Source organism: Silurus aristotelis, assembly GCF_946808225.1.
Source record: "Silurus aristotelis genome assembly, chromosome: 1".
Lineage (NCBI taxonomy): Eukaryota > Metazoa > Chordata > Actinopteri > Siluriformes > Siluridae > Silurus > Silurus aristotelis.
This window is the reverse complement of record NC_139574.1, coordinates 37,909,591-37,933,480: the sequence shown is the minus strand read 5'-3', so window position 1 is coordinate 37,933,480 and position 23,890 is coordinate 37,909,591. Positions and strand designations below refer to the sequence as shown.

Below are 23,890 nucleotides of genomic sequence, written 5' to 3'. Positions count from 1 at the left end.
GCAGAGACGTGCGGACATCGTTAAGAAGTACAGATAGATGTTCTAAGTCTGTGGCATTGAAGAGGAAATGTGCAGAAGGTTATAATATTATGGCATTTAAGAAATGTACAAGCTGTCTAAACAAGTCTACTATATATATATATATATATATATATATATATATATATATATATATATATATATATATATATATATATATATATGTATGTGTGTATGTGTACAGTAAGGATATAAAGATACATATAGATAAAAAATAATGCAGATGTAATAAGTAGTAAAAAAATATTCTATGTAATATATACATTGTATGTATAACTGTACAGACGTCAATCAAATCGCAAATCGCACATTTCTCTGTTCTAAATGTACCATATATTAATACTTCCTGTTTTTAATACTTTAAGCAACATGTTCATGGAGAAATATGGAACATAGAGCATGAAGACAAAAAATTCTTGTAAATGTTTTAAAGTAATAATGGTGATTTAAATTAAACCACCGTTAATACACCAAACGTAACCTTTACTAAGTTTCCACACGGACAGTTAATGAGTTAAAACCGGGTAACTGCACCTCTTCAAGAATATTTTATATATAATTATAGACATTTTACAGATTCGAATGGTGTATTGTTTTTATCTGTACGATAAATACAGTAATTTTAGTTCGTTCCGCCATTATGAGGGGAAAAACCCACAAAACGCCACCCAGAGGTTTAATAGTGTAAAACATGGCAGATTTGGTGTTTGATTTGAGACTTGGCACAGAAATAAAACAAAAGTTTACGGATTAAAAATATTTTTCGGTGAAGTTTATTTATGTATTTTATATATAGTAAAGAACGGACGTCGTGAATAAGTGTATGTTTTGCTGGAGGTTTTAATTTCGAATCTTTATATTTAGTTATTTATTTGTTTTTATATTTTTTTTAATAAAAAATGGTAAAAACAGTAATGCGCGCTGAATTGATAACGCAAAACTAATTAAAAATAATGTTACCTAATGAATGTGTCCAGGCTGAACATCCACATATAGAACACAAGCAGAGAAAAGATCATGATGATGATGATGATGATGACGATGATGATGATGATCAGGAAAGTCTCTGTTCTCAGTCATGTTTACATCACTGACTCCCTCTGTCTCATCCACATTAACTTTACTTCTTGTTGCTTTCTGCCTGCTGATTCTTAGCTTCGTAAACTAGTCTACATCTGTGGTGAGTAAGAGTCAGGACTTTATACACCAGTTGATTGAAAAAGACGTGCATTGACAGGAAATCGTTTGATGGGCTGAAATCAGCGTGCAGTAAAAATACAAAAATATTGATATTTCACCAAATCAATAGATTAAAAGTAACGAGCCGGTTTTGAAAATGTAAGAAGTAAAAAGTACAGATATTTGTGTAAAAATTTAATGAGTAAAAGTAAAAAGTTGTCTGAAAAATAAATAGTAGAGTAAAGTACTGATATCAGAAAAATCTACTTAAGTACAGTAACGAAGTATTTGTACTTCGTTACTTCCACCTCTGGTCGTGAGCCTACTGTGTGTGGTCTTCTGAGGAAGCGACATTTTACTCAGTAATGTCAGCAGCAGTAATAAACTCATTTGCATTGCTAAAACTATTATTAGGCAAAACCTGGGGACATTTGAGTCAGTGAGTTTTCTAAGTTTAATTGATATTTTTCCACTGAGATTTTGAGAGAGATGTTTATCTTTATAACATTGAACATAATCCATCTCCGAAACAGGTTCCATAGTGTAGCAGTCATCACATCTGCTTCACACGCAGAAGGTCCAGGATTCGAACCCCAGTGGAACCATGCTCTTGAGTGTCTGATTCTACATGTGGAATGCTGTTACAAGCACATTGCAGAAAAATGCCAACCTGTTTTTTTTATTTGCAGAATTTAGTAAAGATTTGTGGGAATATCTTAGCTTTCTTAGCATAACATAAGAACAATATAAACCTCATTCATGTTTGCAAGCTGCATGGTTCCACTGGGGGTTAAACTCAGGAGCTTCTGCTTATTTATGTTGTGCAGGTGATTGTGTGGATCCGTAGGGTAGTGATCATCACATCTGCTTTACACGCAGAAGGTCCTTCTGCGACCCCCAGTGGAACCATGCAGCTAGCAAACATGAATGAGGTTTATGTATTTGTCACAAATTGTTACTCAACCTGAAAATAAATAAATAAACAGCTTTTTGTGTTTCTGCATTGTGATTGTAACAGAAATGGACAACAGGCATTTGAAAATGAGAAGAAAAGGCTCAAGGGCATGGCTCCACTGGGGGTCGAACCCAGGACCTCCTGCGAGTAAAGTAGATGTGATGACTGTTAAACTATGGACCCTGTTGCTGCAAAAAGCTGATGTCCAATGTGCAAAAATAGAAACATTTTTCACGATAAGTCCTTTAAAATATATATATATATATCAATATAAAAACAAAAATAAAAGTAAATATAAAGTACCCATTTCATTCCAATTCATACCGGATCGGTCGAGGTTCGGGTTACCAATGACCGACACAGCTATTGGAGGTGAAGGAGAGGAGAAAGACGTCTACAGAGACAGCAAGAAAAAGAGAAGTGGAGGAAAGTGGAGGTTAATGTGGGTTCTTCAAATATTGGTACTATGACTGGTAAAGGAAGAGAGGTAGCTGATATGATGGAGAGGAGAAAGATAGATATGTTGTGTGTTCAGGTGAACAAGTGAAAATGGATTAAGGCCAGGAACATTAAACTGTTCTATCATGGTGTGGATGGAAAGAGAAATAGTGTAGGGGTGATTCTGAAGGAAGAGTACAGTAGGAGTGTAGTGGAGGTGAAGAGAGTTTCTGATAGGGTGATGAAGGTGAAGCTGAAAGTTAAAGGGATGATTATAAATGTCATCAGTGCTTATGCTCCACAAGTCGGCTGTGAGATGGAGGAAAAGAAAATTTTTTGAAATGAATTAGATAAAGTGGTAGAAGGTGAACCTAGGAATAAAAGATTGGTGAATGGGGCAGACTTTAAAGGGCATGTAGGTGAAGGGAACAGAGGTGATGAGGAGGTGATGGTGGGTATGGAATAAAGGAGAGGAATGTGGAAGGGCAGATGGTGGTAGATTTTGCTTAAAGGATAAAAATGGCAGTGGTGAATGCTTATTTTGAGAAGAAGGAGGATCTCTCACTCCTACATGCGAGCCGCGGGAACAGAAGCTGGTTAGAAGCGGAGATGGCAGGCCAGAGCATTACATTACTGCGATGGAAGTATTCACATTATTTCGAAATAGTCGAGGGAAAGGAGAAGGGAATAATGGTTAAGTGTAGATTATGTGTTGGTGAAAAGCTCTTGTCAACTGCAAAAAATACCACTTAAAAAACAACAAAAAAAAAACATCTGCATGATGTGTGTGTGTGTGTGTGTGTGTGTGTGTGTGTGTGTGTGTGTGTGTGTGTGTGTGTGTGTGTGTGTGTGTGTGTGTGTATGTGGAGGGGGGGGCATATAAGGCATAAATGGAAATGGAGACAGAACTAAAGAAAACTTTTGCTGAATTGGAATATGTTTCTACCACTGCAGATCCATGGACTGCTCAGAATAAAAGTTTTCCGTGGGAGACACATGTACGATTCCCCTTTGCAGCGGAGAGAGAGAGCAAATTCACAGCTCATTTGCTCTTTGTGGGAAGATAAACTGCCACGGTCACTGATAATAACGCGAACTTTGTAAAAGCGTTTAGAATGTTTCAAGCTGATGATGAAGCATGTAGACGAGGACGAGGTCATATTTACGGAACACGTTTGACATGATGACAGCGAAAAGTATGTTCTCCCTCCACATCACCGGTGTCCATCCCACACCCTTAACCTTAGATACACGAACGATAGTTACATTACTGACGGCAAAGGCAGATTGAAAAGCAGTGTACAGAAGTGCGACTGGAAAGTGTTCAGCCTTGTGGCCAAAAGTTAGTCGATCATTTTATTGTTCTCTAAGAAGTTATTAAACATTTTAAATGTTTAAGACATGTCTTTTGCCCTAATGTAACTTATTTCTTAATGGCAATTATCTATATTACACCTGTTACACCTGTAAGGCGTGAAAGAGATACAAGTAACGCAAAACTTAATAACTTAAGGGGGCTGAATAATTTTGCACGCCCAATTTTTCAGTTTTTTATTTGTTAAAAAGTTTGAGATGTCCAATAAATTTCGTTCCACTTCATGATTGTGTCCCACTTGTTGTTGATTCCTCACAAAAAATTACAGTTTTATATCTTTATGTTTGAAGCCTGAAATGTGGCAAAAGGTCACAAAGTTCAAGGGGGCCGAATACTTTCGCAAGGCACTGTATATAGATTAATTAATAATTAATGACATTTATCTATGTGAGGGGTGTCAAACTCAATTGCACAGGGGGCCAAAACTCAAAGCATACATTTTAAGCATAAATATTAATAAAAAACAGACATGAATATTAATAAATAAGAATAAATAAAATTAAACTTTAAATAACTTAAAATATTTTGCTCTCCATAAAAATATATCGTCAAAAAGATCATTCTGAGAAACCAAGAGCAATTAGAGAAACATGTAGCTCAGCTGAGGGCACTTTGGGTTCTGACTATGAGAAACAGCAGAAACAGAAAGATGAACCTCTACAAGCCCAAAGAGTCGCAGAAAATCTCTGAGGAAACAAAGATTCTTAGGTGAGGGAAGAGAAATGAGGATGGAAACCCAGAGAGTGACTGGAGGAAGCTGTACAGCTGTTCAGCACTATGACTTCAGCACTGGAGAAAGAAAACCAGAGAAAGAAAAAGAGGAGATCAAGCTGGACATGTCCTACATATAATTAAAGTACAAAAATATCAGTGACTAGGTGAAAGTACCCATGCTTCGCTACGGAAGGCAGAACGCTAAGCAATATGGCAATAAGCAGTTAGCACTGAGCAGGACTGATTGATCAGAGATCAGAACGTAACGTTATTTGTTGACGTCAACAAAAAACGTACTACCCCTTTGTAGTACCGATACAGGGCAAACTACTTTGAAAATAATTTTTATCGTGCATCTAACATCTAATAAGAAACAATGTACTAAGTTTCATTAGGATCCGTAATGTTATTTCGAGGAATGTACAATGCGTGAGAAATCGCTTTTTTCGCAAGTTAGCCGCGATCCAGGGAGAATTTTTCAAAACCCTTTCTTAGTAAGCACCTAAGACCCAAGAGGAAGGTATGTTCCAAATTTCATTGCAATCCGTTCAGTGGTTTTTGAGATTTCGTGATGAGTGAGTGAGTCAGTCAGTGGTATTTGAGCTTTATATATATATATATATATATATATATATATATATATATATATATATATATATATATATATATATACATTTGCAATCAGAATATTGCACCCCTAAAGAGTTTTAATGATTTATAAATAAAAATCTTTTCAAAGTGCAGGATTCTGCTTTTGATGGCTTCTTAATGAGTTTAGTGATACATAAAATCAACACTGAAAATGGATGATGTAGTATTTGTGTGTAACAGTATATTTTGTTAAGATCGCCATGTCACAATTATTCAATCCCTATATAATATTGTTGTTTTTAAAGCTTTCTGACAGTTTTTATGGCCTGAAGTGGAGCTGAAACATCATTATGAAACGACCATGAAGGTGTTCAAGGTGAGTTGCAATCATGGGAAAGACAAAGAAGCTTCCACAAAAGCTGAGAGAGGAGATTATTTCATCACATCTGAAGGGCCTTGGGTTTAAGAAGATTTCCAAAAGATTTAACATTCCAAGAGACACCATTGGGAGCATTATAAGGAAGTTTAAAACCTATGGAACAGCTGCAAACCTGCCTGGCCGTGGAAGAAAGCTCACAATTTCATCAAGGGCCCTTAGCAACTTAGTCAGGACAGCTAAGAAAAACCCCCGTGTGACTGCAAGACAGCTACAGGATGACATGATGAAGGCTGGTATAAGTGCTTCAGTGGCAACTATAAGACGTGCACTGAATAATCAAGGACTTCATGGTCGGACCCCAAGACGCACTTCACTACTTCATCTTGACCTCAAGGAACATCAGGAGTCGACTAGAATATGCCAGGAGGAATTTGGATAAAACTACAGAGTTCTGGGAGACAGTTCTATGGACTGATGAAACCAAACTGGAACATTTTGGACATATGGACCAGCGGTATGTCTGGCGTGCAAAAGGTCAGGCTTATGACCAGAAGAATACCATCCCCACGGTCAAGCATGGAGGTGGGTCAATAATGATGTGGGGCTGTTTTTCTGCGGCAGGAACTGGCAATCTTGATTGTGTACCTGGCATCATGGATTCCCAGAAATACCAGGTCATTTTGAAGAAGAACGTGATGCCTTCTGTTGACAAATTAAACCTTGGTGTTAATTGGATCTTCCAGCACGACAATGATCCCAAGCACGCCTCCCAATCAACCAAAGCATGGTTGGGGGAAAGATGCTGGAGTGTCCTGGAGTGGCCTTCTCAGTCACCAGATTCAAATCCAATTGAAAATCTTTGGTGGGATTTGAAGAAGGCAGTTGCAGCACGGAAGCCGTCAAACATCACTGAGTTAGAGGCTTTTGCACGTGAAGAATAGGCAAAGATTCCAATCGAAAGGTGTAAGAAGCTTGTCAGCACTTACCGAAAACGCTTGTTAGAAGTTATAAAAACTAAAGGGTGCTCCACAAGGTACTGAAGCTGGGGGTTGAATAATACTGCACATGCTCATATGTTACAAGACTCACAATTTCATTTGAACTTCAAAGTTAAGTCAACTTCTGTTGTCAAAATAACTCAAATATGTATCAATAAATATTGTTTGTTATTTCCCGAGTTTTTTTTTTCCATTTATTTTCATTATCTTTTATCATCACTGTATTGTCTATTGAGGTGAGGGGGTTGAATATTTCTAATTGCAAGATCAAAAGGTCAAAAGCTGCAGGCTATATGTTGGTTCCTCAAATAATTAAGATTACAGCAGGGGGCAGATCTTTTCCCTTCAGGAACTCGAGCTGCGTTGAAACGCTATGGGAACGCCCCATGCGTGACCGCGCTCTGAACCACGTGTGTAATCTGACCAATAGGCGTTTGGTACGTGACGTCATCAGCGGGCGACGTCGCGTAAACAGGAAGCTACAAATGGCTGCAAGGTGGACCAGACGCTAGCTTTCTGCTCGTTCAGGTAAGCGCTGTTTCGCTGTGTTTCTGATCAAATGATGGCTGGCAGGCAAAGTTTCCGTAGGTGCGTTCATCCATGTCCGCGATTCATTACCGGCAAGGATTCGCATGATCGGTGCGTTGTTTGCCTGGGAGTGGAGCATCATTACATGCTGGAGCAGCGCGGCATTACATGTCTCTCTCTCCAAGGAGGGTGAGCTGATGGATGCTAGCGAGCCCGTGGAGTCCTCGCAGCCTGTGCTGTACGAGGAACTCCTCGAGGTCGTGACACAAGCCGTTGCTAAACTGGATCTAGCTTGGCCGGTGGAGCAGCAGAAACAGCGGGCACCCAGTAAGCTGGATGAGTGCTTTCTGCGTCCTGTGTCGCTTCCTCGGCGCCGGGGCCTGCCGTTCTTCCCCGATCTGCACGCCGAGGTGTCCAGTTCCTGGGAGACCCCGTACTCAGCGCGTTCTTCGTCTCGCCACGCCTCGCTCTATGCGAATGTGGTTGGGGCTAAGGCGTGCGGCTATGGGGCGATGCCGTGTGTTGAACAGACGCTAGCCAACTATCTCTCTCCTGGCGTGGCTTAGTCGCTAAAGGCTCCGATGTTCCCTACTAAGCCGCTACGTGCTACATCGGCTTTGGTAGGGAAGGCTTACGCGGCAGCAGGTCAGGCTGCGGGATGTCTCCACACCATGGGTGTGTTGCAGGCATACCAGGCTGACCTGCTACGTGATTTGGATGAGGGACTTGGCTCTGGGGCCTCTGACATTAAGGAGTTGCGTCGCGCTGCTGACTTAACCCTTCGGGCCACGAAGCACACGGCGCGGGCCGTTGGTCGGTCCATGGCGGCCCTGGTGGCCACAGAGAGGCATCTGTGGCTCACCTTGTCCGACCTCCCGGACAAGGATCGAGCTGTGCTCTTGAACGCACCAATGGCTCCTCCTGGCCTGTTTGGCGATGCGGTGACGGCGGTCGTGAACAGGTTTCAGGAGTCTAAGAAGCAGTGGGGCAGTCGCTGGGCAGGCACCCACTGGTGACACGTTTCCTCCGCTGCACCCGGAGGCTGAGGCCCGGGACACGACCCAGAGTGCCTGTCTGGGATCTGGCTGTTGTGCTGGCGGCTCTGGCTGAGCCCCCCTTCGAGCCGTTAGCCGATGTGGCCCTTAGGTTTCTGTCGGTCAAGACCGCCTTCCTCTTGGCGGTTTCCTCCCTGAAGAGGATCGGGGATCTGCAGGTTCTGTCTGTGGCCCCGTCCCGCCTGGTGTTTGCCCCTGGCATGACCAGGGCGTTTCTCTACCCGAAACCTGGGTACGTGCCTAAAGTGCCTTCGGCTCCCTCACGTCCTGTCGTCTTGCAGGCATTCTGCCCTCCTCCGTATGCAGCCCCCGAACAGGAGCAACAGCACCGGCTGTGTCCAGTACGAGCACTGGACACTTACCTCCGCAGGACGAGTCCGTGGAGGAGGTCGGAGCAGCTGCTGGTCTGCTATGGCCCGAACAGGAAAGGTTTCCCGGCCAATAAGCAGACTTTGAGCAGATGGGTTGCGGATGCGATTGTGTCGGCTCACGAGTCCTCTGGCCTCCCCGCACCGCTCAGGGTTCGAGCTCACTCCACCCGGAGTGTGGCGGCCTCTACGGCCTGGTCCGCTGGAGTCCCACTCCAGGACATCTGTGACGCGGCGGGTTCGTCCACCCCGCTGACCTTCGTCAGGTTCTATGACCTTGACCTCAGAGCCACCCCGGGCTCCTCTGTCCTGCGTGCTGGTGCCGAGGCCCTCACTCTCTAGGCAGGGTCTGGTCAGTGTGGCGTGATTGGACACTCGTTCCCATTGCGTTTCGACGCAGCTCGAGTTCCTGAAGGGGAACGTCTCTAGGTTACGACCGTAACCATAGTTCCCCGAGGGAACGAGACGCTGCGTCTCCGTGCCACACTCCCTGCATCCCTGCGGCGCTTACCTTCTCTCGCAGTAGCTAGCATCTGGTCCATCTCGCAGCCATTTGTAGCTTCCTGTTTACGCGACGTCGCCCGCTGATGACGTCACGTACCAAACGCCTATTGGTCAAATTACACACGTGGTTCAGAGCGCGGTCACGCAGGGGCGTTCCCATAGCGTTTCGACGCAGCGTCTCGTTCCCTCGGGGAACTATGGTTACGGTCGTAACCTAGAGACGTTCTCTTATAAAGCCCCACAGTTATGGAACAGCCTTCCTATCAGTGTTCGGGACTCAGACACAGTCTCAGTGTTCAAGTCGAGGTTGAAAACTTATTTATTTAGTAAAGCCTTTAATCAGTAGATTTTTTTCTTAGGTAAAGGTTTAGATCTGGAAGGATCATGGATATAGAGTGTTTGGTGAACTGGGATATTTGTATGCTGTCATCTCCTCACATTCACGCGTTCACTCAGGTTTCTTGATGGTGGTGTGGTGGGTCGTCTCTTATCCTAGAGATCCCTCATGTTGGTGTTACCTTTTGGTTCTCCCTTTTAGTTATGCTGCCATAGCGAGTCTTGCCGGAGTCCAAACTGCACAGTGATATTAACTTTTATACAACAATAAGGACACTTATTAATCCATATCCTTCTCTTCCTGTCACCATCTTCTCTCTCTCTCTCTCTCTCTCTCTCTCTCTCTCTCTCTCTCTCTCTCTCTCACTCTCTCTCTCTCGGTCTCGTTAAACATGCTCCTGAGGCTCCAGTGACCCATGTTCCTGCCCCTCTCCCCTCCGTGGATCTTCGCACTTTGTCCAGGCCTGCCTCTGGATGGTGTTCTCTTCATTTGGAGGCCATTCTGTGCAGCTTAGGATGGTTTCTCATCAACGCCTTGGGTGATTTCATGAAATTCCGGAGTAAGAACGGGAGCTTTGAGGATGGATTGGACTGTAGTTAATGTAAACAGTCTCCTACACTGACTCAGGAATACAGTTCGCTTTTGATCATCAACACTGTACCCCGCAACATTGTATACCTGCTACAAATGGACATTCGGTGTAACCCAGATGAGGATGGGTTCCCTCTTGAGTCTGGTTCCTCTCAAGGTTTCTTCCTTATGCCATCCTGGGGGAGTTTTTTTTCTTGCCACAGTCGCCGCCGGCTCGCTCATCAGGGACAAACTTACTTATAAAGAACATATTCACTTTTAATCACCACATTATCTGTTTAAAGCTGCTTTGAGACAACGTTCATTGGTAAAAGCGATATACAAATAATGAATTAAATTGAATATATATTAAACTTTTTCACAAAGACATTCTTTGGATATAATATGATTCTATTAAATCTCATGCTATAGGTGTCATGCCCCTGAGTGTCATAATGCCTGTTATTTTGGATGTTATTATTAAGGTGCAACCCAGTGTCATAGCATTTCGTGATATTGTCAAGAAATGTAATCTATTGACTCGTGTTCATGGACACGAATTTCCCTCTTTGTTTTTTGTGTCATTTAGCACGACATTCCATCTAATGTATTTCAATACGATGTATTTTTCGTGCCTCCGCCACGTTTTTTTTCTGCCACCGGCCGCCACAGAAGCTGTATTGCTTTTTTCCTCATTTGTTATTCGTATTTTAAATATTCTTCAAGTATTATTACTTAACATTTAATTAGATTATATTCTTGTTTTTAATGCTTTTTATTCTGTAAAATACTCGGAATTATAAAACATCATCAGTGGTTGCTTCAAGTCAACACCAAGGTCATCCTCAGTCGTGATTGTACAAGTAACTAACAAATGTGAAAACATAAAAAATAAAAGCAAATTAAAGTTGATGCAGTCCAGTGCAAAGTGGCTTAACCCTCTGGACTCTGAGGGTGTTTTGGGCCCCTTGAGAGATTTTGACATGCTCTTACATTTGGTTCTTTTTAGTTGCTTTTAAATAAATTATTGACAAAAGACTTATTACACTGTATTCAGCACAAACTGGGCTATCATAATATGTAAACAACTTATATGTGTGTGTTTGTATTTTTGACAAAATAAGGCTTATGTGTGGTTTTTGAAGAAAAAAAAAAGAGTACAACAATAACATTAACACACACCACTACAGTTGAAAAAATTTAAGTAAAAAATTGCATAAAAAATCCCTGTGCCACTCTTGAAAGCAGTTCCTGTTCAACTGAAGACACAGGTGAACATCGCATGCCAGGCATTTCCATGGTGTTTTGTGGTGCTTACCATGCAATGTTTTGCAATGTACACAGCTCTTGTGGGCAGCAGTGGCAACATTTCTGACATCAGAGGACAGTTCAGATCCTTGAACTGGTACATGATCAGAGTTGGTCCGTTTTGGCAGTACCTTCTGTGTGACGCTACAAAGCTCGGCAATAAGTTGTTCCATAAATTTCTTTATGGGACACGTTACCATACAGTTCATTATGCACAATAAAACTGTTGGTGGCAGCGATGTCCAAGAAGTGTAGAAAAATCTTTCGGTACCACTTCATTGTTTTGTGCTGTGCCTTCCATGACATGGTGGACTGTCTGTGTGCTGCCTTTGCCCTATTTGGAGCAGGTGCCTGATCACATCTGTTTATGAAACACACACACACACACACACACACACACACACACACACATACACACACGACTAATTGTGTCATTGATAAAGTTGTTTGCATATGTCAAACAATGCAATAATGATTCAAACTAAATTTAATTTTATGAACATATAAAATATGTACTTACTCAGGATGATTCTCGGTCGAACTCAAAATGGAGCGACGCCTGCATGGCCTGGTGTGAGTTTCCAGTGAAGGGAAGGGTGATGCAGCCACATTCCTAAAAATAATCAAACAATATATTTTAGGATGATGAATACATTTAAACAATATATATTTGTTAGCATGCATTGTATAGCCTATAGGCCTATTTGTTGATGGGCAATAGGACAGATAAATGTTTGTTGATGGGCCATAGACCATAATCCATCTCAGACATTTACACTATCACCATTTACAGCTGAGCAAATCATGGAAAAAATTTTACATTCATAAGGCAGTAATTTAGCTAGCATTTACACCTCAGCATTCGCGAACATCTCTGCTAGCTAACAATACATAACAGCCTGTCAGGATGAGACTAACCAAAACTGAACTGAGGCTAAAATATAACTTTATATAACGTCAACAATATTTAGGGCATACAATTACAAACAGTTAATGTTACAAATGAGCAGATATTGGCGGATGTTTGTTGTAACATTAAAAGGCAATGCTGACAGAAGCTAGGCAGAGATGTCTACAAACGATATTAGTTTTATATGATTAGAATGTAAGACTTAATAACTTACTCATCATAGCAACTTGCTGGAAAGTCCTCGAATGGGTCGATTCGCTCTTTGAAATGCAAACGCTCCTCGTCGGAATCGCAATCTTCTTCAGATGAAAAGGTAAATTCTTCATCACTGTCCAAAACCATCTAAAGAGCTTCCTCACCGGTGTAGCGTGTCATCTATCAAACGCAGCTGAATGTGTAATAATCTCAGTGGAATCGCATTGTTTTATGCCACTGTCCGGGGGGGCGTATCCGGTCGCAGCTCATAATGACCTTAGGTGGAAAGTCTGTGCTTCTACTTGGTTTCACATGATTTATATTCATTGGAAACATCTGTTTTTTTATTTCACCGACTACATACTTTAAGCTGTCTAAAGATATATTTTTTATTTCCGTGTGTCAGATATTGGCTGAGTTTCAGCGCTTTTTAATGACGTGTTTCTAAACGAAGATCACGCAGACAAAGGCGACAGACGGCGCACCCTGATTATTTTATTCATTTAAAAAAATAAATGTTAATAAACAATAAACAACGTTTTGATTATATAGTGAGCATACACAAATGAAAGTAGACTATTTACAGATTTAAATGGTGTATTACTTTGACATGTTTGATCAAATATGACAGAGCAGTTTTTTGCTTTTTGTTGGCATCGGAAAAAAAAGCATGTTTGGGCGCCGGCCGCAAATCAGACTCCGTCTGATCCAGTGCGGCAGGGGAGTAGATATAGAACTGTGAGACTGCAGTGCAGACCACAACGGAAACTGAGCCCTCACACGACGGCCGAGTCTCGATGATAATATCGAGTCTTTTCTGATGTTTTGAAATCTGCGACAAAGGACAGGACGACAATTCCAATCACGATGTTTCGCTGGTTCAGTTGTCCATAGAACAAATCCACAGAAGGTGATGGTGTTGTACGTTACAAAGGTGCTTTGCATGGCAAATTCCGTGAAGAGAAAACTGTGAGTTCTCAGAGCACCCAGCGAGCGTGCAGGAGCTCCAAACGATTGGGCAAGGGTAATAACCCTACGCACATGAAAGAAACGGGTGATCAGCTGAAGTCCAGCAGGAAGATCATAGACAGAGTTCTGGATGGAATCTAGCCACATTTCATCTGGGGAGAATATGTCAGCGTGATGCAGAATGTCGATCACCGGTCTGAACGCGTCCTCATCAGTTTCCCAAACGAATTCGTCCTTTTCTGGAAGAAACCTGAACCATTCACGGGATTTACGATGGCTCCATTGACTTAAAGGACAGATAGGCCGCTCCATGCACCACAGGCAAGTATTGCAATAAAGAAAGGCAAAACAAGCACTGCAGGGACCTCTTAAGGTGTTAAAGTTGAAGCGATACCCCTCAGCACATGCTTCGATGTACGCACAAATGCGTTGATGCAGACGCCTCCTATGTTCACCAGCTGCCATGTTCCTGCACAAAGCATAAAATACACTCAACAACAACATGATTTATACGATATTATCAAAGGATCAGAATTAAAGCGTAGAAAGGGTTTAGTGCTTTTAGTTATAAGGAAACGTTTGTTACAGTCATTTTTTCTCATCGACTTGGGCCATAATCCCTCCGTCCAAATTCACATAGATGTTTTGATCAATATCTGTGGAGATGTTTTCTGTAGAAGACCCTTCACCTGTAATTTTATACACTGTCTAAACAATGGCAAGGAATTCCACAACAGATAAAACATGCCACGGCTGCAAGGATTATTAAAATTGTAGTCCCAGTCTGACCCTATTCTACTCTATTTATTAGTATATTATGTTAATTATACTTGGAGTAAACAGGTTACATGAGTTTGATTAAAATATGGGCTAAATAGGTTAAATTAAGATACTTCATTGTATCTAATAAGACCTATACTAATTATTAGGTCAATTTTTTGGATTAATATAAAAAGCTAAACTATAAAAGCTAAGCTTAGCTAGCCGGCTAGTTACCCATGCTAATGTCAATAAATAATAATTTTTTTACTTTTCGAGTTTTCTACTAAATAATCTACAATATTCTAACATAATTATTTAGACGACTTACCAGGTACCTGTATGAAGAAATGTTCGATAGAAGAGAATTTGTAATTTTTCTTAGTTGCTGCTAATCGCTGTTGCTTCTTGCTGCTGTTTGTTTGGTGGTTGTCAAGGAGATACTAGAATTTTTATGACATCATACACTGTTAAAAAAAAAATCTGAAAAAAAAAAAAATGGTAAAAAGACTGGCAGCAGGGTTTTCCAGAGATAATCCGTTAAATTACAGAAATAACCATTTTGCTAAATTACTAGCAAAAAACTGTAAAAATACAGAATAGACTTTATGGTCTAAAGTACTTAAATTACAGAATATTACTGTTGATAAAACTTTTTTAAACTATAAAAAAAACAGATAAATTCTGTCAAATAACTTAGATAAACAACCAACTGTCAGGTTAATTACCATAAATTTAAGGTTTTAATTTGTTATTTTATAAAACTGGTTTGTCTATTTACATTAATGTACTGTAAAAGTATAGTTTTTCTCATGTACAATAACGATGAAATAAATCCAGAAAGCACATATTTGAAAATTTTTTGTATATTTAATCTCTGTAAATTAAAAGACATTTACTGTATAAATACAGATATCATTTATTACAATAATCTAAAAAATATACTCAATTCATAATACACAGACAAATTTCCAAACATATTACAGTTTAACATTTTTGGACAGTAGAGCAATGAGCTCTGCTGTATATTCTGTACTTATAAAAGGAACCTGCACATTCACAGTATTAATATTTGAACAGAAACACTGCAGCAACTGTCAGGACATCCAGCTGAAATGAATGAGAGAGAGAGAGAGAGAGAGAGAGAGAGAGAGAGAGAGAGAGAGAGAGAGAGAGAGAGAGAGAGAGAGAGAGAGTTGTTATTTCAATAGCGGTAATATAAAAAGCCATGCTTCTAAATGACAGACCCAGGCAGATCCTGCAAAAATGTGAATCAGTTTAACAAAAGAGGGATCATACAATATGCATGTTATTTTATATTTAGTATTGTCCTGACTAAGATATTTGACATCAACAATGTTTCCATATGGTCCACAAGTCAAAACATGTCTAAAATTATTAAAATAACTACCTTTATGAACCTAAATGGTTTATAAAGGTCTGAATGGTTATAAATGGTTATATAGATGATCTACGATTATTCTTTTGTTTTGTGATGGTTGTTCACGAGTCCCTTTTCTGTTCTGAATAGGTAAACTTGAGCACTTTTTTTTTTCTGACACAAATCCTACAAAAGGGGGATTTCACTGTTCATACTTTTGAAGGGGGTTATTTTAATAATTTCTGCAATTTTTTTGTGTCATGGACTATATATAAACATCTATGTAAAATATATTACCCAGGACAGTACTAAATAAAAACTAACATGCATGTTGTATGATCTCTCTAATTGTGTTAAAATTATTCACATTCACATTTGGCCTGCAGCTGTCATCATGTGATTGTACAAAATACTGCACGTTTTAACTTCAAAACTACATTTAACAACATAAATGCGCAGTCACTATAAAATGTGCTTCACATGTTTGAAACACGTCCCTTAGTCAGCTTGATGTCTTCTGTAGTATCCTCAGATTCTTGTAGTGAAAAAGCGCGTTATTATCTTAAACATTTCCCAGAGGAACAGCCTGAAACTCATTCAAACCGTTGTGGGCGGAGCTAATTCGGCACCAATTTTTAATTTGTGTCAGTATGCGCACGCGCGGAACCTAGTCAAGTCAAGTCAAGTCAAGTTTATTTGTATAGCGCTTTTCACAACAGACATTGTCTCAAAGCAGCTTTACAGAAAACAACAGTGAAGGTGAATGGTGTGCGTTTGTCCCTGATGAGCAGCCGTGGCGACAGTGGCAAGGAAAAACTCCCTTAGATGATATGAGGAAGAAACCTTGAGAGGAACCAGACTCAAAGGGGAACCCATCCTCATATGGGTGACATCAAAAGTTTGGTCATAAATCTTTCAACAATACAGAACAATTTGTGATCATCATAGATCCAGCATCAGCTTCTCCATGCCAGGGCCTTTAAACACTCGGCATCTACTTCTCCATGATCATCCATAGGTCCATAATCTTCACGAGGTGGGACGTGACTGGAGCTGGCCAAACCTCAGGAAGCCTCGGGATGGGGAGAGAAAGAGAAGCAGTGGAGAGGAATTAGCGTAGCTGCTGTTCATGATATTAACAGCACAAGTTGATAATGTGCATGTGATCAGATGTTCTGGAGCACAAGGTTGTGATGTGATGTGCGTGATGTGTGTTATGTGTAGGCTTTGCTAAAAAGATATGTTTTTAATCTACACTTAAACTGGGAGAGTGTATCTGAACCCCGAACACTGTCAGGAAGACTATTCCAGAGTTTAGGAGCTAAATGTGAAAATGCTCTACCGCCTTTAGTGGACTTTGCTATTCTAGGAACTACTAGAAGCCCAGAGTTTTGAGATCTCAGGGAGCGTGACGGATTGTAGCGTGTTAAGAGACTGGATAGATACATGGGAGCCAAACCATTTAGTGCTTTATAAGTGAGTAGCAGTAGTTTGTAGTCTATTCGAAACTTAATAGGAAGCCAATGTAGGGACGATAAGATTGGGGTTATATGATCGTATTTTCTTGACCTAGTAAGAACTCTTGCTGCGGCATTCTGAACTAACTGAAGCTTGTTTATTAATGATGCAGGACATCCACCTAGTAATGCATTACAGTAGTCTATTCTAGAGGTCATAAACGCATGGACGAGCTTCTCTGCATCAGATATAGATAACATATTTCTTAGCTTAGAAATATTTCTAAGGTGAAAGAAGGCTGTTTTTGTAACTTGATTGATGTGATTTTTAAAAGATAAGTTGCTGTCTAAAATAACTCCCAGGTCTTTTACCGTTGAACTAGTAGTTACAGAACAACCGTCTAAATGCAGGCTGAGATGCTGGAGCTTCTGTGTACTATTTTTTGGGCCGATGAGCAAAATCTCCGTTTTATCAGGATTTAATAGCAGAAAGTTATGGGTCATCCAATCTCTTATTTCTTCAACACACTCAGTTATGCGAGCTAATTGAGCTGTATCGCCTGGTTTGGATGAAATATATAGCTGGGTATCATCAGCATAACAATGGAAGCTAATTCCATGCCTTCTAATAATATTTCCTAATGGAAGCATGTATATTGTAAAAAGCAGGGGTCCCAGAACTGACCCTTGTGGCACGCCATAATTTACTAGCATTATCCTGGATAGCTCTCCATTTAAATCTACGAAATGGTAACGATTGGACAGGTAGGATTTAAACCAGCTTAATGCCTGTCCCTGAATACCGATGTAATTCTGTAAGCGATCGAGGAGAAGATCATGATCTATAGTGTCGAACGCAGCACTAAGATCTAGTAAAACTAATAGGGAGATGTAGCCTTGGTCTGAAGCTAAAAGCAGGTCATTAGTGATTTTAACTAGAGCAGTTTCTGTGCTATGATGGGGCCTAAAACCTGACTGAAACTCTTCAAAGATATTGTTCTCCTGCAAGTGGTTACATAACTGGGCAGCGACAATCTTTTCTAAAATCTTAGACATAAATGGGAGATTTGAAATTGGTCTGTAATTCGATAGCGTGTTTGGATCCAGATTAGGTTTTTTAATGAGGGGCTTAATAACTGCTAACTTGAGGGATTTAGGGACATGACCTAACGATAGTGAGGAGTTAATAATATTTAAAAGAGGCTCACCAGCTGTATATAACACTTCCTTCAGTAGTTTAGTGGGAATTGGATCTAACTGACATGTTGTTGATTTAGCTTTCATAATAGCATCATACAGCTCTTCCTGTCCTATACATGTAAAACAGTGTAGTTGTGGGGTTGTAAGTACGATTGTGTCGGGAGATGCTGTCAGAGGTTGAACTGCCACAATTGTTTTTCGAATGTTATCTATTTTTTCAGTGAAGAAATTCATAAAGTCTTCACTACTAAACTGTGATGGAACACATTTTTCAGATCCCTGATTTGTTGTTAATTTAGCGACTGTACTGAAAAGGAACCTGGGATTGTTTTTGTTATTTTCTATGAGTTTGCTCAGGTGTTTAGCTCTAGCAGCTTTTAGCGCCTGTCTGTAGCTAAGCATACTGTCTTTATACGCAATTCTAAATACCTCCAATTTAGTTTTCCTCCATTTTCTCTCCAGATTACGTGTTGTTCTCTTTAGGGCATGCGTATGACTATTATACCAAGGTGCAGGTGCTTGTTCTCGAACCTTTTTTAACCGGATGGGGGCAACAGTGTCTAAAGTGCTAGTGAGGATAAGGTCTATGTTGTTCGCCATCTCATCAAGATGATCAGCATTTATGGGTTTAATGTGAAACTGAGATAAATCAGGCAGGTTATTTATGAATCTGTCCTTAGTGGTTGGAATAATAGTCCTACCAAGTCGATACCGTGGTGAAACACGGTTAATCTGCTCTACCGGTAGTGTGTACAGTAGGAGATAATGGTCTGTGATGTCATCATTCTGAGGTAAAATATTTATATCAGTGACGTCTGCTCCGTGGGATATTATTAAGTCTAGTGTGTGGTTAAAACGGTGGGTTGGTCTGGTGACGTTTTGTTTAACTCCAAAAGAGTTTAGTAAATCGACAAATGATAATCCTAGGGCATCGTTTTCATCATCTACATGAATATTAAAATCTCCTACAAGCAGCACTTTATCAAAGCTGATCAGGAGGTCTGAGAGAAAACAAGCAAACTCATGAAGAAAATCAGCGTAGGGTCCTGGGGGTCTGTACACGGTGACCAGAGCGAGTTTTCTATGCATCTCTGAAAGTGCAATTTTAAGAACGAGCACTTCAAATGATTTAAAGCTGAATCCTAATCTCTGACTAACATTAAGAGAAGCACTATAAATGGTTCCTACACCCCCCCCACGACCAGTCTGACGGGGCTCATGCTTATAAACATATCCTGACGGTGTCGACTCGTTTAGACCCATATAATCACCTGGTTTAATCCAGGTCTCAGTGAGACAGAGTGCATCGAGATTATTCTCTATGATCATCTCATTTACAATCAGTGCTTTGGGTGCAAGTGATCTAATGTTTAAAAGACCGAACTTTAGAACTTTGTTGTGTTTGTTTATCTGGCATTTTTCAGTTTTAACTGCAATAAGATTATTTCTGGATCTTGTGTATGTAATTCTTGGTTTTACTACCCGAGGAATAGATATGGTTTCTATAAACTGGGCTGTGTGTGAACTTGTAACTATTTGGTCTGTAGTATGCGTGTTCTTATAGTTGAAGATTTCTTGATGTCTTACCAGTCAGATGGTGTGTAGTATCCTAGAGATGTTATCTGATAGCACTGCTGCTCCAACTCTGCTGGGGTGCAGGCCATCAGGGCGGAAGAACCTAGGACGCTCCCAGAAACAGTTCCAGTTATTAACAAAGAGAAGTTTATGTTCTCGACACCATGACTGTAACCATTCATTTAGAGCTAAAAGTCTACTAAACTTCTCAGCCCCTCGCTGGTAAGTGGGAAGAGGTCCTGACACAATGATCCTCGTTGTGGGTGATGTGCTGCGTACCGTCTCCACCAGGATCCTGAAGTCCCTCTTTAAGATCTCCGTTTGCCGCAGCCTGGTGTCGTTTGATCCGGCATGGAGAACAACCGCTCCGAAGTTCTCGTTCAGGATCGCGGGTACCTGCGCAGCGACATCCAGAACACGAGCACCAGGAAAACAGCGAGTGTGCACCTTACCTTTAGCTCGGGTAGCGCGGACATGCCGGACGATGGAATCTCCGAGAATAACAGTGTCGCGTTCCGTCTCGCGGAGGGGGACGAAGCGGTTCTCGGTCGAGATCTCGAAGGCCGGTGGTGGAGGTGGAGACGTCCTCGATCGGGGCTTGGCTTGTCTCTTCCGCCGCGGTCGCATCCAGGGTCCATGTTGCACCGGTGCCGGAGTTGTAGGTGCGCTGGGCCTGGGCATAGAAGCACGCGGAGTTGATGTGCTGGGAGCGTTAGGTTCAACCTGGGAGTTTACCTGGGATGAGTGCGCGTCCGCCCGGGATGTTTCCAGCGCCGCTTTCCGCTCTCGCAGCCGGTCATGCTTTACATGCAGCTCGCGAATCTGTTTCTCCAATGCCTCCATCTCCAACGCCACCGTTTGCAACTCGAACGAGTCCTCACCTGTGCTCGAATGCAGACAAACAACCGGCATAGTGCTTATCGTCACGAACAGATTTATTATACAGAGATGTGAGTGAGAGAAAATAAATATAAACAACACTAGTTATAGTCGAGTTAACTAACTACAGGCACAAGTCAGGAAGACAAAAACAATTAAGGATTATTAAAAGAGGAAAAACGGATAGATAGATAGCAAAGTTTGTTTGAAAGACGCCGAGAGATACAAACACGTAACTCGCGGCAAACAAGTCAAACACAGGAAGCTACGTCACAGGAAGCTACGTCCAATATGATACACAGATACACCAATATGAACCTAACCGAAATCATCTTCTTATTTTTCTTTTATGGCGGTTTGCGAACCAACTAGCAGGATGATCTGAGCAGCGTTGGTGTAGGAGACCAGGAGAACCCGTGCAAGGAATCCAAAAAGTGTTTTGTTGGTTGGCACTATTGATGCTTTTAAGTGCAGGTTGCAGGTTGTTTTTTTATTTTATTTTATTGTATTGCTTTTAAATCGCTCCGGTATCGCCAAGCTGCCACTCTTGGGCCCTTGAGCAAGGCCCTTAACCCTCTATGCTCCAGGGGACCCTTACGAGAAAAATAAATCAAGGACCGTGATGTCGGAGAGACGTGGGGCCGCCTTCCCGTGGGTTTACCACCTGCAGGAGGGACCGTAAGGGACCGGTGCTGAGAGGATTGGGCTCTTACAATGTCCACTTACATTTACAGCATTTAGCAGACCACCTTATCCAAAGCAACTTACACCTGAGCAGTTGAGGGTAAAATCCAGTTATCTGTTAACCTGTTATTTCAACAAAACCAGATTTTTTATTCATTTTTATTTGTATTGCGCTTTTAACAATGAATATTGTCTCAAAGCAGCTTTAAACAGATAATGTGGTGATAAAAATAAATATGATGTTCTTTATGAGTAAGTTTGTCTCTGATGAACAAGCCGGTGGCGACTGTGGCGAGGAAAAACTCCCCGAGACGGCATAAGGAAGGAACCTTGAGAGGAACCAGACTCAAGAGGGAACCCGTCCTCATCTGGGTTTCACTGAATGTCCATTTATTACAGCTAAATGATGTTGAGGTGAAGTGATGATCAGATACAAACTGTAGTCCTGAGTCAGTGTAGCAGACTGTAACATAAACTACAGTCCAAATCCCAACCCTCAAAGCTCCTGTTCTTACTCTGTTTTGTTTCTGTGTGGACTATTTCAGCCTGGTGGTCATAAGTTTTCAGACACTTTGTTTTTTGTGTTTTTTCCTACTAGGACATTGTATTTTGCCTGATAGTAGTAGGGCACATGTTTGATCTAAAATAATGAAAGTGATGAGAATGAATTCTTTGTACAAATCTTGTAAAAAAAAAAAAAAAAAAAAAAGTCAGCAACACACACACACACACACACACACACACACACACACACACACACACACACACAGTGTATATGAATATATAGGTGTTCTTATGTTCCTAATAAAGTGTTTGCAATACGTGAACACAATTAGTATAATTGTACATAAAGTAACATGGTCATTTTTTTAAAAACATATGCACAGAGTCGTTAAAGGCTAATAATATAAATAATACAAAATTACCTTAACATATACAGTGCCTTGCGAAAGTATTCGGTCCCCTTGAACTTTGCGACCTTTTGCCACATTTCAGGCTTCAAAAATAAAGATATAAAACTGTAATTTTTTGTGAAGAATCAACAACAAGTGGGACACAATCATTAAGTGGAACGAAATTTATTGCATATTTCAAACTTTTTTAACAAATAAAAAATTGGGCGTGCAAAATTATTCAGCCCCCTTAAGTTAATACTTTGTAGCGCCACCTTTTGCTGTGATTACAGCTGTAAGTCGCTTGGGGTATGTCTCTATCAGTTTTGCACATCGAGAGACTGAAATCTTTGCCCATTCCTCCTTGCAAAACAGCTCGAGCTCATTGAGGTTGGATGGAGAGCATTTGTGAACAGCAGTTTTCAGTTCTTTCCACAGATTCTCGATTGGATTCAGGTCTGGACTTTGACTTGGCCATTCTAACACCTGGATATGTTTATTTGTAAACCATTCCATTGTAGATTTTGCTTTATTTTTTGGATCCTTGTCTTGTTGGAAGACAAATTTCCGTCCCAGTCTCAGGTCTTTTGCAGACTCCATCAGGTTTTCTTCCAGAATGGTCCTGTATTTGGCTCCATCCATCTTCCCATCAATTTTAACCATCTTCCCTGTCCCTGCTGAAGAAAAGCAGGCCCAAACCATGATGCTGCCACCACCATGTTTGACAGTGGGGATGGTGTGTTCAGGGTGATGAGCTGTGTTGCTTTTACGCCAAACATAACATTTTGCATTGTTGCCAAAAAGTTCGATTTTGGTTTCATCTGACCAGAGCACCTTCTTCCACATGTTTGGTGTGTCTCCCAGGTGGCTTGTGGCAAACTTTAAACGACACTTTTTATGGATATCTTTAAGTAATGGCTTTCTTCTTGCCACTCTTCCATAAAGGCCAGATTTGTGCAGTATACGACTGATTGTTGTCCTATGGACAGAGTCTCCCACCTCAGCTGTAGATCTCTGCAGTTCATCCAGAGTGATCATGGGCTTCTTAGCTGCATCTCTGATCAGTCTTCTCCTTGTATGAGCTGAAAGTTTGGAGGGACGGCCAGGTCTTGGTAGATTTGCAGTGGTCTGATACTCCTTCCATTTCAATATTATCGCTTGCACAGTGCTCCTTGGGATGTTTAAAGCTTGGGAAATCTTTTTGTATCCAAATCCGGCTTTAAACTTCGCCACAACAGTATCTCGGACCTGCCTGGTGTGTTCCTTGTTCTTCATGATGCTCTCTGCACTTTAAACGGACCTCTGAGACTATCACAGTGCAGGTGCATTTATACGGAGACTTGATTACACACAGGTGGATTCTATTTATCATCATTAGTCATTTAGGTCAACATTGGATCATTCAGAGATCCTCACTGAACTTCTGAAGAGAGTTTGCTGCACTGAAAGTAAAGGGGCTGAATAATTTTGCACGCCCAATTTTTCAGTTTTTTATTTTTTTTTTAAAGTTTGAGACATCCAATAAATTTCGTTCCACTTCATGATTGTATCCCACTTGTTGTTGATTCTTCACAAAAAATTACAGTTTTATATCTTTATGTGTGAAGCCTGAAATGTGGCAAAAGTTCCCACATTTTACCTGTGAATCCT

The 23,890-nt window shown here is 40.9% G+C and overlaps 3 protein-coding genes and 1 long non-coding RNA gene across 9 annotated transcripts in view; 1 reads left to right on the top strand and 3 right to left on the bottom strand.

Moving 5' to 3' along the window:
- Window positions 1–23,890, top strand: part of LOC310723807 (uncharacterized protein) — a 544,801-nt gene that overhangs the window by 438,563 nt on the left and 82,348 nt on the right. The window lies entirely within an intron of this gene.
- The window catches only part of LOC310724396 (uncharacterized protein), a 142,148-nt gene that overhangs the window by 57,399 nt on the left and 60,859 nt on the right, over window positions 1–23,890 (bottom strand). The gene's annotated exons all lie outside the window — the stretch shown is intronic.
- On the bottom strand, window positions 5,654–6,871 carry LOC310726574. Its single transcript, XR_014533794.1, has 3 exons — window positions 6,653–6,871; window positions 6,059–6,579; window positions 5,654–5,823 (listed from the first exon to the last, which is right to left on the bottom strand). It is a non-coding gene; the product is annotated as an uncharacterized lncRNA (long non-coding RNA).
- Window positions 16,540–20,722, bottom strand: LOC310724536 (uncharacterized protein). Of its 3 annotated transcripts, none has more exons than XM_083538731.1 (2): window positions 19,797–20,722; window positions 16,540–16,625 (listed from the first exon to the last, which is right to left on the bottom strand). In XM_083538731.1, the coding sequence occupies exon 1, from the start codon at window positions 20,694–20,696 to the stop codon at window positions 19,800–19,802; it is 897 nt and encodes a 298-aa protein (XP_083394857.1). In that variant the 5' UTR covers window positions 20,697–20,722; the 3' UTR covers window positions 16,540–16,625; window positions 19,797–19,799. The 3 variants fall into 3 exon arrangements, with proteins under 3 accessions (XP_083394857.1, XP_083394858.1, XP_083394859.1); XM_083538732.1 differs by lacking the exon at window positions 16,540–16,625 and having other exon boundaries at window positions 19,341–19,887; window positions 19,990–20,722; XM_083538733.1 differs by lacking the exon at window positions 16,540–16,625 and having other exon boundaries at window positions 19,341–19,887; window positions 20,064–20,722.

Excerpts from the sequence above, each read along its gene's own strand:
- LOC310724536 (XM_083538731.1), bottom strand. The coding sequence starts at position 20,696 with ATGCCGGTTGTTTGTCTGCATTCGAGCACAGGTGAGGACTCGTTCGAG.